Source organism: Nelumbo nucifera, chromosome 6, assembly GCF_055504915.1.
Source record: "Nelumbo nucifera cultivar China Antique chromosome 6, China Antique-T2T, whole genome shotgun sequence".
Taxonomy (NCBI): Eukaryota; Viridiplantae; Streptophyta; class Magnoliopsida; order Proteales; family Nelumbonaceae; genus Nelumbo; species Nelumbo nucifera.
In genome coordinates this window covers 28,062,848-28,078,693 of record NC_142654.1, presented here as the reverse complement: position 1 = coordinate 28,078,693, position 15,846 = coordinate 28,062,848, and the positions used below count along the sequence as shown (strand labels likewise).

General features: G+C 37.6%; 1 protein-coding gene across 4 annotated transcripts in view; it reads right to left on the bottom strand.

Annotated features, from left to right (window-relative positions):
- Nucleotides 1-14,117, bottom strand: part of LOC104598541 (uncharacterized) — a 30,876-nt gene extending 16,759 nt beyond the window's left edge. The window contains exons 1-2 of one of the 4 annotated variants that reach the window (XM_088890534.1): nucleotides 13,683-14,117; nucleotides 5,290-11,381 (exon numbers count right to left, since the gene is read on the bottom strand). In XM_088890534.1, coding sequence (XP_088746660.1) covers nucleotides 13,719-13,928 — 210 coding nt within the window. In that variant the 5' untranslated portion in view covers nucleotides 13,929-14,117 and the 3' untranslated portion in view covers nucleotides 5,290-11,381; nucleotides 13,683-13,718. Of the gene's footprint in view, nucleotides 1-5,289; nucleotides 11,398-11,445; nucleotides 12,643-13,682 lie in introns of those variants that run through there. The other 3 variants (XM_010260663.3, XM_010260664.3, XM_010260662.3) reach the window with 3 other exon arrangements.
- Between the last annotated feature and the right edge of the window lie 1,729 nt (nucleotides 14,118-15,846).

Genomic DNA, 15,846 nt, shown 5'->3' with positions numbered 1-15,846 from the left:
ATTAACACGTTGCATTTTCAAAAAGAAAATTGAATAAACGTAATAACGATATCAAGATATAAAATATGATCCTATAAAGTATAATATAAATAATATTAAAAATATATAGTTATAGAATTAAATCGGTTTTTTCGTTATCAGATATGATAATCAAAACCAAAATACAAATAAATTGAATAACAAAACTGAATCCGATTGAAAAACTAATTAGGCCAAACCGATTAAAATTTCGATTTTAACCCAATTATGCTCACCCCTAATGGGTTATGAATTTTCCGTGAAACTTATGTTGCTTGGAGTGGTTTGATGAAAATAGGGAGATGGTGGTTGGAGTGATTTTATATTAATATTTAATAAATTAAAACGAATTTGACTATTTGCCAATTTTCCAAAATAAGCATTACGTAAAAGTCCAGAAGAGTGAAAGTTTGAAAGAGTCTTTCACAGTTTCACACTCACTCTTCGACTCTTCGTCTTCCTCAATCTAAAAGAGTGAAAGGCTGAAAGCCTGCGCGGGCGTCAAAGACTAAGCCGCTAAGCGTTTTCCAGAGACCAGAGTCCCAGATTTCTGCTCTTCCGCCCCTTCCTCAATCGTTCTGCACCTCCAGTTGCCGTCGGCGTCACCCGTTATTCTTCTTTTTCTTGCCGTCATTCCCAAACTACACCTGCACCACCTCGCTGGCTGCCGTCGAGTGTCGAGCCTGCACTGCTAACTTGCCGTCGTTCTTCTTCTTTCACCTCCAGTTACAGGCTTACAACAGGTAATTTCTTCTTCTTCTTCTACTAATATTGAATCTGAAGCCTTTTCCATGAATTCATTCGAAGTTTTTTTTCTTGTTTTTTATTTTTATGGAATCTGTGTTCAAAAGTTCCAAAATTTCTCATAAAAAATCCGAAACCTTTTCCATGAATTTCGATTTTAATCGAAATAACCAAACAAAATTCGGTTTAGTTTATTCGATTTTCAAATATTTCAATTTCGGTACAGTTAAATCGATTTTTTCGATTCAGTTTTGAACTGAAAAAGCCAAATGCTCACCCCTATAATAGGTATATGGGGCAAATCAAAAAGAGGAGAGCTATATAAAGAGGACATATGCAAATAAGTGTGAATGCAAATATGTAGAGTGTAAAATGGTTTATATAAATTACAAAATTTGGTTGGTTTTGCACCGATAAATTTACCTTTTTACCAAGCAGATTTAGCTGTAATGGATGCAAACGTGAATTCCAATAAAACATATACTTTTTCTTATCAAAAGCCCACTTGAATACAAATTACTTTTTTTTTATTGATGTACTTTTACATCTTATTATCAATGTAAAAATACATTGGTCTGACATTTGTCAATGCAAAAATGTAATGTTTCCAAATACAGGCAAAAATGAACCAAAGTGCAAATTTACCATGAACCGGGATTTACACTCCCTTTGCATCGTTTCCAAACGCAACCTTAGGTAATGTACTGGACATAAAAGTGTAAAATCTGGGTGTCACTACCATCAATATGGCCGAGGGTCGAGGTTTGGACTGCTTTGGAAGCCCACAATTTGACTCTTAATTTTAGAGGGTGTTCTATCATTATTATTAAGGGTGACTCCAAACTCATTATCCTTCACTTGCAACAAGTTCTCAACCCACCTTGGAGATTAAAGAACAAAACTAATTGGAGATGAAGGAGACGTACGAATATGGCATTAGTTGTTGACACGTCTATCGCAAAGCTAATTAAGCTGCTAACTGGTTAACCCATGAAACACAAAATAGTAATCTGTTGATTATTGGAGATGCACTATCCCCATCTTGTGTAACCCCTCTCAATCTCATCAAAAGAAAAAAATAGTTAAAGAGGATTACATGTCGTGGTCCTGTGGAATGAATTTAAGTTTCCATAGCATAAGAACTCCTTAGGTAGGGATTTCAATAGGTCATTACCTGATCGTACCAAACCAATTATATAGGCTTTAGCTTAATTTTGTTTAGACAAGTAATTGGATCAGTTTTGTTTTTTGCTTGTTTCGAACTGGTTCAGATCCAAACCAATTATTTTGTTAATAATATGTAACAGTTTCCTCATTTTCTCGTAATTTTTATTATATTTTATGTTTATAAGGGTAAATTTGATAGATAATTTATAAACACTTGATATTAACACAAATAATTTACTATTTTACTGTCATTTTTATTAAGATTATATTATCAAAGATAGAGTTTTAAGTTGTTATTTACATAAACAAATATAAATGTCAATATAATCAGGTCTAATTGAGTCTATGGTTTTGTCCCGATTAATAACCAGTTCAAAAGTGGTACAAGCTGTCTCAAACCAGGCATGACACATTGACAGCCTTGTATTTGGGCGATGTTTCTACTTGAAATGACACATCAGCACCACCTAGACATTTTTTAGTTTAAATGTAAATATTCTACTTGATTGAAATTGTTTTCAATGTAAAACCATGTATACGGTATTCCTAAACCTTTATTTGCACTGTACTTATTCGTATTTGTACTCTTCCCAAACTGAGTCTTAACATTCCTTGTAGGAACATAAACTAAGGGTGTTGGGGAAGACATCAAAGCATTGTTTCCTCCATCAGATGCCCCTTTGAAGAAACAATCCTATTTGCCTTACTCTTGATCAAGTTTGGGAGTGCTTAAAAATAAGCACTTATTTTGGGCCAAAACCACACCAATAAGCACTTATTGCCATTTGAGAAATAAGCCTAAAATAAGTGTTTATTTAAAAAATAAATGCTTATCGAAGAAGCCTAACTGCCTAAGGCTGCATTTGGCATTCTTTATTTTAAGGACTTCTCCTTTTTCCTGTTAAGAATTCAGTATTTATAGGGGCATTTTAACTGCAAAAAGAAAATAAGTCCTTAAAATAAGGAATGCCAAATGCAGCCTAAAATTCCATCCTTTTTACGTGCTTATACAATAAGCACTTATTTAAAATTTTGATTCCAAACTACTCCCTAGTCAGATTTCAAAATGCCACTTATGGCCTTCATTAGCCGAAAACATAGGGTTTGGCTCTTCAATAGTTTCTTCTCCATCATCTTCTCCAACCAGCGAGGAACTATAACTCGACCGATCAACCAGGTAAGTATCCTCTCTTTTCTAGTTTTTTTCTCACCCTCAAACGATCAACCAAGTAAAATGTTTATTTTTTGGTTTTTTTTTATTTTTCATTTTATTCTTCGAACCAGCCCTAATTTCCTTAGTTTCTTCTCCATAGTCTTCTCCAACCAACACAAAACTACAACTTGACCAATCAACCAGGTAAGGTATCCTCTCTTTTCATTTTGTTTTTTAGTTTTCCCATCCTCAAATGGTCAACCAGGTAAAGTTTTTTTTTCATTCTTTTATGTTTTGTTTTATTCTTCGAACCAAACCTAATAAGATGTTTTTCCTCTATTCCAGGTTGGGGTTTTCAAAGCTTGAAGTCGGATTTGGTTATGAATGTCAACTCAATCTCTGTGGGTTTGCCCCTTGTGTTGTGAATGCCTAATGTAAATTGTTGACTTGAACCATGGATATGTCTGATGTTATTGTCTAATGTAAAGTGTTTCCTAAGATGGATAATAGGATGGCCACTTCATATATAGTTCCTTATGATCAACTTCACATATGTTTGCTTTACTGTTTAAAAATCTATTAAATCATTATACATGTGACACTCTTAAAACGAGGGTTAAAGTTGTGTTTTTAAATGAATAAGTGTTTATTGGAGAAATAGACCACCAAATGCCTATTATGATATTAGGGCTTATTTTTTAAAATAAGCACTTAAAAAAGTTGGGTGCTGAACACAAATAAGTACTTATTCGAATAAGCACTTGTTTTAAGCATTATTTTTAAAAATAAGCACTCTTAAACTTGGCCTTAATCATCTCCCAACAATCTTGGTAAAAAGCTATTGTCAAGTCATCTGGTTCTAGAGCTTTTCATCTATCCATTGAGAACACTACCTTCGTAATTTCTTCCATCTCAAAATCCCTTTCCAAAACCCTTGCCACTCCTGAATCCAACCTTGGCCAATCTAACCCCTCCACCATTACTCCTACATCAACCACCTTCTTATAAACATTCTTAAAGTGATCCACAAAACATTATGCAATTTCCTCTTCGATCCTCAAGATTTCATCATTTATTTCCAATTTATCCACAAATTTTTTTTCTTCTTCTACAATTGGCTATTGCATGAAAAAATTTAGTATTATTGTCACCCTCCTTAATCAACTTATGTCTCAACTTCTACCTCCATGAGCAAAATCTCCTTTAATTCCTTTTTTAAGGTCCAACTACTCAACTCTAGAGGTCACTCTAAACTTTCTTTCCTCATCTCTTACAAAATGTTCTCTATTGCACTCCTTTAGTTTGTCTTTTAAATGTTGTATCTTCTTGTGAAACCTCACTCATTTTCATTCAATATCCCACACCTCATTCCACCATTCTTCCACTCTACTAGTAAAATCCAGATGGGTAAGCCACATGATTTCAAATTTATAAGGAGTAGGTAACTCTAAGCAAGGCCTCACCATCAACCCTCCCAAGCTACATTAAATACAAACTTATCTAGCTTTGAACAAATAGGGGAGGCTTGTAAGTTGGACCAAATGAAAAGGGTCTATTGAGTCGGAATTTCTTTTGGGTTAATCCTTGATAAACTCATTAAACCTTCCCATGCAGTGGAAAACACCTGATTGGGATTGATTGTCTCATTTGTAAATCTTATCACATTAAAGTCCCCTCCTAGACACTAAGGCCCATCCCATAGACCTCTAATATCATAAAGCTCCTCTTACAATTGGCCACTTTCTCTATACCTAACCGACCCATAGATATTCGATAGCACCCAAGTGAATCCATCCCCCACATTCTTGAACTTAATAAACACTGAAAATTGGCAATTAACTCTTCTAAAGATTCCAAACCTTTGTTCCTCCACATTATAATTAGTCCACCAAAACCTCCCCATGACAACACCACCACCCAACTTATTCCTCTAGAACTCCACGCGCTTCTCACCCATCTCCTATATGTTTCTACTACTTTTGTTTCCTACAACATCACTATATTTGTCTTTTCCTTGCGAAGCAAGTCCTTTATTACCCTTCTTTTCATGGCACTCCCCAATCCTCTCACGTTCCAGCTTATGATTTTGAGATGTTCGTTACCACTACTAAAGAAGACTCCCCCCCCCCCCCCCCCCCCCCCCCCCCCCCCCCCCCCCCCCCCCCCCCCCCCCCCGCAACGGATTAACTCCCCTTCCTCTAACATCTGAACCTATGGCTTTGCAAATACAACACCAGTAAGGGGATAAACACCAATTTAGTCTTTTAACTATTAATAATATAGTTATTTTTACTATAAAAATCATAGTAATAATTAATATGGCCTCACAATTCAAGATAGATATTATAAATAACTTCAAAGTGAAGAAGTTGGGAACTTAGGATATGAGAGTTATATTTGGTAGGATACTCATTTTGTAACATAATAATTAGACCTTCTAGTCCATTCATCAAAAAAAAAAAAATTAGACCTTCCAGTCAACACCTATACAAGATTAGGGTTTTTATCATTCAATCCATCTCATAATTCATAATTCAATCCTACAGTTTGGGTCAATATCGAGGGGGAAAGATGCCAAACTCAATGGGGGGGAGGAATTGTGTTTATAGGGGGGAGCTAGGCATAAATACATTTGGGAAAATAATATCCCAAGTCTGAGGTAGACTGAACACTAAAAATCCCTATAAGATTTTTTATCTTCCATTGCTTGTTGTATATAATGGATTGTTATTTTTTAGGCATTGAGTGTATAACCATGTCTCTTTTTACAATTTACATTTCCTGTTTGTTTTAAGAAAAAATAAGCAGTTTTATTAACCAGAGATAAAAGTAAAATAAAGCTTGTAGGGGCATAAGCAGGATACCCCAGTAGGACTACAAATATCAATCAATCCACAGATTTACATCAAGCACATACTGCCCTAAGAAAAAGAAAGAAGAAATAAGTACAAAAGCAGGGAAAAGTAAACTCTCTTAACTCTCCCCTAAGGAAACAATAAAATTACAATGAAGCCCACAATTACAAAGAAACCAGACCATCTTCAGCCCTACTAAGATTACAAAAAACCTTCCCATTCCTTTTTGACCACAAAGTCCACTCAACAACAGCTACAATCAATTCCCACTCACCTTGAAAAGGCCAGGCAAGCAGCACCTCACCGAGTGTCAACACCTAATTTTTGCCCGGTCCCCTCTCTAATCCACTTTTCACATTCCAAATGCACAATCAGACCTTACCAACATCCTTGGAATATGCCAAAACCCTAGGAAACCAAATTTTAACTGAAATACCCTCAAATCCATCATTCAATCCATAAGATTCCCTTTCAATGGTCCCGATTACACCACATCACCATACCCGTTACTCAATCAGACACCATCACATGAAACCAAACCTTTAAACAACCAATCACACCAAATTTCAGCCATAAATTCTTTGATCTCGTCGTTTATCCATTAGAGATTCCATTTTGACACATCTTACACTACGACACTTCTCAAATGAAAACCTAGGATCCACAAGTCCCCAATATGACCAAACCCTCACAACAGCCTCATAATCCAATTCCATGCCACTCCACCAAATTCAAACTTAAAATTCCTTTATTTACCCATCCATCAACCTAAGATTCCATTTCAAGCCCCCTCATTAGCCAAAATACTCATAACTCTGATCCTCATGATTCCCACACCTCTAAATCCATCGCACACTTTCATTAGATCCCACATACCCCAAGATACCCACAGCCCAAATTTCAGACCCAAAAATTACCATTTTACCCCTCATCCAAAAAGATTCCAAACCGACTGTTCTTATCGGTCGCTATTGTCAAAATCTTAGATCTCCATCACGACAACTCACCCAAGACACTCAATTCTTCTTCAAACCTCCATCAGACCCCTGGTCGACCATCAACTAGATTTCATATCCAAAAATGACCGTTTTACCCTTCATCAAAAGAGATTCCAAAACGACAATCTTTATCAGTTACCACTCCCCAAAATCAAAGATTTTCATCGAGACACATCATTTAGAACCTTCAAAAATTACCAAAACCTCCATCGACTTCCCGATTAACCACCCACCAAATTTTAGACCCAGGAATACCCATTTTACCACCAATATAAAAAGATTCCAAATCGACTGTTCTTATTGGTTGCTACTCTCAAAATCCTAGATCTCCATCGCGACAACTCCCCTAAGACACTCAAATCTTCCTAAAACATCCATTAGACCCCTGATCGACTAACCACCAGATTTCATACCCAAAAATAACTACTTTGCCCTTCATCCGAAAAGATCCCAAACCGATAATCCTCATTAGCCGCCACTCTCCTAATCCGAGATCTTCATCGAGATACTCCATCCAAGACCCTGAAACCTCCATCCACTTCCTGATCAACCAAACACCCAACTTCAGACCTCACCCATTTTTCCCTTTATCCAAAAAAAGATTCCAAATCGACGATCCTCATTGGTCGTTACTCTCCAAATCAAAGATATCAATCATTACACATTATCTAACATCTCCAAATCCCATGAAAACTCCCGATCGACGATCCATCACATTTTAAAACAAAAATTACCATTTTACTCTTGGCTTAAAAAGATTCCAAATGAACCATCCTCATCAACCGATACACCCCAAATTCAAGATTCATCACACATCATCTAACACCTCCAAACCCCATCAAAACCTCCCAATCGATGATCCATCACATTTCAAACCCTAAAATGACCATTTTACCCTTGGTTTAAAAAGATTCCAAATGAACCATCATCATCGCCCGATACACCCCAAATTCAAGATCCATCATCACACATCATCTAACACCTGTAAACCCCATCAAAACCTCCTGATCAATGATTCATCACATTTCATACCCTAAATGACCATTTTACCCTTGGCTTAAAAAGATTCCAAATAGATCATCCTCATCGCCCGATACACCCCAAATTCAAAATCCATCATCACACATCATCTGGCACCTCCAAACCCCATCAAAACCTCTCGATCATCGACCCATTGAACCTCAAGCCTTAAAATTACCATTTTACCCCTCCTCTATAAAGATTCCAAATTGAGGGCTCTGATTGGCTGCTACTCTCCCATTTCAAGATCTGCATTGCGGTACACCCTTTGATACACCTAGATCACGGCATCACCTTCTTAGACACCCAGATAAACCCTCCTCCATTCTTAGACCCAAAATTACCATTTTTACCCTTTTATTAAGAAAAATCCCGATTCAACAACCCCTACTACTCGACACACTCCAAATCATGATTTCTCACTCTGACACACTCCCCGAGGCCATCAAACCCCATCATTCCCCTTTTTAGACACCTTAGAACCCCCTTAGAAAATTTTGTTACAAAATTCCCCATTTTACCCCTTCACCTACGAAGATTCCAATTCGGGCGATCTCGTTGTTTGAGATGAACCCTAACATCTTAAGTTTTAACTTCAACCCTTGAATCCTACACATCTCACCCCTTAGACTTGCCCTTTCATTACAAAACCCCCCATGCACATCTTCAATTAGGACCCTACACATTTTGGAAAATCACCTAAAGCCCCCACTAAACCTAGAATCACTGCTTCCAAAATCGGACCGGACTGGACGGTCGGACCAGAGAAGCTGACCAAACTCTTAGAGTCTTTAGGAGAAAGTGATCAGTTTTCAATAGCAGAAGAAGCTACCACTCAACAATTTTGTTCATGTGAAGGCTGAGAATTGGAAGGGCAAGTGGAATTAGTTGAGACATTAGGAATTATACAAAAGGTGGGCATTTTAGAAAACGATCATTGTGTTTCTGATTTGGAAATTGATTATTTTGCCTCTGAGAAGGATGGCAGTGAGTTGGGGAAAAAGTGGGAAAAGCGAGAATCATGGATCATGAAAATTTTTGCAACAAGGAAGAGATGAGAGACTCTGCTTATGTTATGCAAGTGTATATTGGAAAGTTGGGGTAGATTTAGGAAGGAAGAGGAATACAAGTTTTTAGTAAAGATCATCTAAATGTAGGGGACTTGAAAAAAATCCAAAGTTTCAAGTAATGGTCAACTAGTTCACATTACCAAAGTCTTCCACCAATTGAAGGAGAGTCTTGTAGAGGTTGGTTTTTGCAGTAAATTCAAGAGGATCTACAAGAGAAAGGAGGTGAAAACCAAAGTCAAAGCTAGAAATCAGCAACTGCCTAAAAATAGCAGTAGTTCAAACTCTTTGGAAAAATAAGTGGATACTGGGTATTGGGAATTTGGAACTAACTTTTGGAACTCCAAAAGAAGATGTTTTGTTAGTAGAAAATTAGGTACAAGAGGATAAGATGGAAAGAGAGGAAGAATATGCAGAAGGGGAAGATAATGATGAGGAAGAGATTATTGATCGGGTAAGAAAGAAGGAACTATGGACTTGGAGAAAATAGTGGAAACTGAAGTCCCAAGTAAGCAAGATTTTAGGGTTACATTTTTTAGGAGGAGAAGAATTTGCAAGAAAAAATATTCCATGAATTGGAAGAGAGAGATCCGTTGAACTAAGAAAGCTTTAGTGGGGAGTTCTGAATGGAGAAAGATGGTGGGGTCATTTGTTGGCTTGGAATCACAGGAGGGTATGACTGGGTTTTGTATTTTATGGGGTTTTGGTAGTGAATCTGATTTAGATGCTTGTAAGGGCTGGGAAAGAAAAGTTTGTTTCAAAAAAGGGTTTGAAGGGATTCAATGGTGGATCTTGGGATTTGATATATTTCGTGTAATATTTTGTCACCTGTTTGTTTGTGTTTCTATTTATTTCTTTAATAAAACTTTCTTTTTTATTTACTACCAAAAAAACACACAAGAAAGCCCACTTAGAAAGAATCTGTAGCCAAATCAGTTTACGTGAGAAATGGTATGGGCTTCTAAGATTTCTCTCGAAGGATTTAACCCAGAACAACCCATTGTTTTTCCATTTCCATCTCCAAGTGTCTTCTTGACCTGGCCTTACATTTTGGTTTCTCAGCAGCTGCAAAAGCTCAACCATACCCTGCATCTCCCAAGCCTGGGAAATTTGTGCAAAAACTAGGAGACAAGACCACACTCCCACCCAGAGTTTATTAAGAGGATGCTACTGACACATCTCTACTTTCTGCAAGCACCCACATTATAGCCTAATTTGGGGATTGTTCAGCAAGAGGGCTTCTCATTGCACCAGCTATTCGGCCAAAACCTTAACCTCCCTCTATCACCCGCATTATAGCCTAATCCTTTGGAGAAGGAGCTGTAAAACTATAACACCCCCTTTCAAATAGAGCAGCCATAGGAGGGAAGGGGATTATCCAAAGTCCAACAGCCACCAGAAACACCAAACTTAGCACCTAACAGCCTCCACCACATTCCATTTTCCACCCTAAAAATCCATTCCTGAAACTTCATTAAGAAAATCCATTATCTTTCTAATATTTTCCCAATTTCCTCAAATTCTTTTAAATATCTGAGTAAATTTTATGAAAAAAATCACCAACATGATAGTAAGTTACATTGAAAGAAATCTTTTCTAGATCCTTCAGTCCTTGCTACATCTATGATGCATAAGTAGATATGGAAGCAGTCTCCATATTTAGGAATTAGGACCAAACATTATACCATGTACTGAAGGATGTAATTAAAGAAACCACATCCTGTGCATGAAGAATTACAAGTTCTGATTTATGCCCACCAAAAGCATTTACTTTTTGAAGATAAATAAAAAAGAAATTCATTAAAAGTTAAATGGCAGATACAATGATAAAGGTGATGAGGGATCATCAACAAAAGAAAAAGAAAACTGAGTACAAAAGCATGGCATGATGGAAGGATTCATTTGATGAAGTGGGGCTGTAACAAATAAGTATATTATAAAAATATAAATTGACTTGATTTTTTATGGAGCCCTGTTACCCAAATTTCTGATGCACTAAATAAACCATGTTCTTTAAAGCCAACTAGATGCTATAACTCATGCAATCAGATGTTCCTTTGCATTCACCCAGAAATGATCCAGAGGTGAAAAACTACATATTAAAGCGCAAAGGCATTTGCCAAACAAGAGACTTATATCCTCCAAATCTAGTTACTTTGTAATAGGGGATGTTGTTCATGCCATTCGGTTTCATTTAGTCATTTGGTTAGTTAGACCAAGCTTAATAGATTGGGTTTTGAGTCACACTATTAAGGTGAATGGTATCTCTTGGGACCTGACATCATGGTTGTTTCTTTTCCAAATTACAGAACTGGCTCATATATATAAGAGGATCCACAAGAGTCGTAGGTGCCATCACCTGACACAATAATATCCTATAATTCAATTAAATTTTGATATCAGTAGGAATCAAAAACCAAAAAAATATATATCTAAATACATATAGGAAAGAAAAAAGGAACCAAAAAATCTGGAAATAAAGCAATTGAGGAGTACTTAGCAAGAAAGAAAATACATAGCACAAAGAGAGAGAAAGAGTTAAAAATTAATAAACCTGATTCAACTACTTTATAACCATGCTGCATCCAGCCCAAAGGGGCCATTGCTTGGTGCCGTGGTAAAATTTCAGGCTGGCATTGGCAAGCATGAGAATGCGAGTTTATTTGAGCAGCAACTTCGTGCAAAAAAAGAAAAAAAAAGGACCAACTGTGTGTAATGGGGTTTTTTTTTCAGCCAGCCAAAATATGAACTAAACTTGCAACATACAATGGAATTTATATGTTTATAATATACTAAGCATGAGAATTGCTTGCAATAAAAGCAATTAGAGATCTACCATTTGCAGGGAAATGGAATTCCTCAACTTTAAAATGGAAATTTTCCTTTTTCTGCTTATAATTTGTAATGGAAATTCATTAAGGTCCTACAATAGCTTATTTAAAGTTGAAATCATGTATAACTTGGCTCTTTTGTAGCAGGTTCATCTCAGTATTAGCTCAGATTGAATTTGGATATGGAACTAAGGTTATGGTAGAGGCCATTACCCAATGCAGATCCAATCTATACAGGGTCTTGGGAGGGATGGAATGGATATGAACCTAACCCTCTGGCATTTTTAGCACAAAGTGACTGCTCTCAGACTCAAATCTGCATTCTCATGCTAGTCAATCTGAAATTTTACCATTAAATCAAGCAAAAACCCCTATGGAACTGAGATTCTAGTCCGTGGTAATAATCCGGCAATTATATCACAGGATAAATACAGTCAAAGTTCTTGCATAGAAAATGATAACAAGATTTACACCTCACGATAAATGCCCAGACTGCACAACACTAGAAGCCCAATTAACTGATCTATAAAAAAAAACAGTATTCATCTGTATGCCATGACCTTGGTTAAAAGTATCGATACACCTTTGTGTATCGGCAGATGTGTATCGGTACTTTAAACCATATGCCTTTTTTTAGTTTTTTTTTTCAAATTTCAGTTTTAGACATATTTATATATTATTTAATAAAAAAATGGGTTCCCTAAAACACCTGTAACATGTGTATTGGGTACCCAAAGATAAGATACAATACACCCGGAAGATACTTTGAACCTTCGCCATGACTTCTCCCTTAAAAAGAAAATGGCAAATATACAAAGTCAGATATATCAAAGGCTTATATGGAGCATTAAACATCTACCTATTAATATCACAAATTCCATTATAAAGAAAACAAGATTTAAACCAAGCATCTCTGTAGTAATGAGCACAGAAATCAAAAAATAAATAAAGAATAATTATTGCAGTTTGAGTAAGATATGTCAAGATATCCCTCTGTTTAGAGAATGTAAAACAAATTTACCCGGAGAGAAAGCAATGCACATCAGATGTTAACTCAGCTACAGAAATAGATAAGAACAACAAATAGTGTGGGGTGTATATTAATAAATACATTGACAAGCAGCAAAATTATGATCCACATCTTCCATTAATGTTTTTAAATTTCTCTACGTATGCCCATGTGTGTAAATATGTGGTGATCCTTCAAATTTTCCTTTTAAATATTTGTCCTATGTTCATAGATTAGATTAGATAAGTTTTATTATTTTGACAATTTGTTGGCTGAATTCCGTGTTCCTAGTGATGATGCCCAATAGAGAAATACTGGGTTGGGAGGCCAAGAAACTTCTTGTTTAGTATTTAACACCATGAATGAATGTCATATTAGGCATATTGTTTTAAAAATTCTAAGGTAATTATAGAGTGACGACTCAAACTAGAGTTTTCGTTAACAATGATGCTTAAACGACATTACCGGGAAGAGTATCATTACTAACAAGAAATAATAACAAAATGCGCAGTTGCACACAGCGGTTTTCCTCCAACACCACTCAATTTCAATTCAATTGAGAGGTCAACAGCATTCCCTCATACAGACAGGAAAAAACGCGAATGTGTGATTTGATATTAGAAGTAATAACCAATAAGAAGGAATTAACCCATATTTCTACTGGAAACTGAGAGTAGCCCCGTCAATTAACTCCAATCAATTATTATTTCTGTTTTTTTTCCTTATGCAAAACCATTGATAATGCATGGATGATGATGATGATACAAAACCATTGATATCTGAAGACCACTGGTCGAGAAAACAGAAAATGAAAGAAAACCTGGTTGTTGATTTCCCTCAAGCATCTCTGTTGTAACTAATTGTCATCGTCTCTCTTCCTCGGCTTCCTGTACGTTTCTTCAATGTGCTTTGCTATCAAAAGCCCCGTGTTGACGAGCTTCGCTAAGTTTGGAACATTATAATTCTGAGCAACGTATACCCCACACAAGGTCCCCATTATGAAGGAGAAACTGCTCCTGATTATCCCCATTTCGTCGACAACTCCCTCAATGACCGTTGTTGACATCACAAACACGCGCAGTAAAGAACACGGATTATTAATACGGAATAAGTGAGAATTGAGATACGTTAGGATTGAACCTCTGTAGGGTTTCAGATTGAATCGGATGGGCGGGATACGGGATACAGAGTAGGTATGGGCGGATGACACGACGCAAGTTGGCAACGGGACGGATATTGTAAGGCTGCCTTTATTTTGGGGGCTACGGGCATTTTTCTATTTGGCAAATTTCTTAAAATATGACTAAGTTTTAGAAAATTGATTAACTCTTCTTAGGCTATGTTTGTTTCAAGGAAAATTGTAAAGGTTTTCCTATCTTTTTTTTCCTTTTCTTCCATTTTCCTTCGAAACAAATATAGCTTATTGATGAAGGAAGATTTGGCCCGACCTCGTAACCACTCAACACGTGGCAAAGGCAACAGTTCGGCACAATAGCTCGCCAAGGCGCGAGCTCCGAAAGGAGGAACCAGTGGTCCGAACTCCCCGCAAGGAGCCCAAACTCCCAATAAGGAGCCCGAGCCTTACGAACACAAAGGGCAACGACCCGAACTGGCCTGCCCCACGGCAGTTCGGGCCACACTTCTATCCGAACTCGAGACTTAACCTCGCACACCACTCCAGCACTTCGCCACCGGGACACCGAACTGAACAAACCGTACCTGACACCGAAGGAGTCCGTATCCAGGGGCGGCGCACCTGACTGACTTGGGATCTGACGCTTGACAGCCACATTCCAACGGCCATCTGCCACTGCCATCTCCAATTACAGAGACGGCTCCAACAAGGAGCAGTGGCGGTTCTGTCCCAGCAGAGGTGATGACACCCGAACTGGCAGAAGCACAGAAGTAATCATTGAAGGGATGAGAGATCCATCCCATGGACGCCCAAAGATTGCAGAATAAGGGGGCGAATTTCAAAAATTTCTCTCCCTTCAGCTGGGAATCGCATTCCCTATTTAGAAAATCATATTTTCAAGGATCATTCTTGAACCATAAATTGAACCAGATCTGAACCAAAAAGAGTAGGAGAGGATTATACCTGATACGGAGAAACAGTATCTCCCAATGGAGGTGTTCACGCCCAAGGAAGGATCCAAAATTGCTCCCACTGAAGATGGCGCAGTGCAGGATGGAGCAAAATCAGCAATGTTCTTCTCCAAGAACTCTATCCTTCACAAAAAATAGCAGGATGGCACGTGAGCACAGCTTCCTATCAATTCTTCCTCCAAGAACTGATGTAAAGATCAAATCTTGACTTCTCCCACTGGTGAAGATCGAACTGGCAAAACAGGGCGGCAAGAACAGGGAGGCGGCAAGAAAGAATTCGCAGGGTGCAGAATTCTCTCTTCTTGTGATTTCAACACTGAAGAAAATCTGATTGTGTGTCTCCTAAAGGCTGCCGCCCCCTCCTTCTTTTGTTAACCTAAAAGATCAGCTCCCAATCCAATTAGGAGCTGCTTATCCAAATCATATTTGGATAAGACCCCTTTTAGGTGATAGGGATAAACCCTTATCTTATCTGCAGATTAGATTAGCTTTCTCTTAATCTCATTAGGAGGTTTCTAGATCTGAATCACATTCAGTTCTGGACTCTATGAGTGGATAGGGTCAAAACCCTATCCTATCTGTTAATCCATCTCAGAATTCGCTCCATTATTAACTAATAAAATAGCCCAATTCGAAATGGGCTTTAGGCCCATTAAGCCTATGTGCTCACTTAACCTTCCTAACTGCTGCCCAGTTGGGCTTCCTTGTATGGCGTGGGACCCAAGCATTGATCTACACATCAGCCACATGGGTTCGGCCCAGCCTTTGTTACAAGGCCTGGCCGAATACACTGTTATGGATAGTGCACCCCCTGAAACCCATCAAATGGGCTCTATAGGCCCAACATTACCCTAAGTGGTCCCTGGACCAAGCCACCT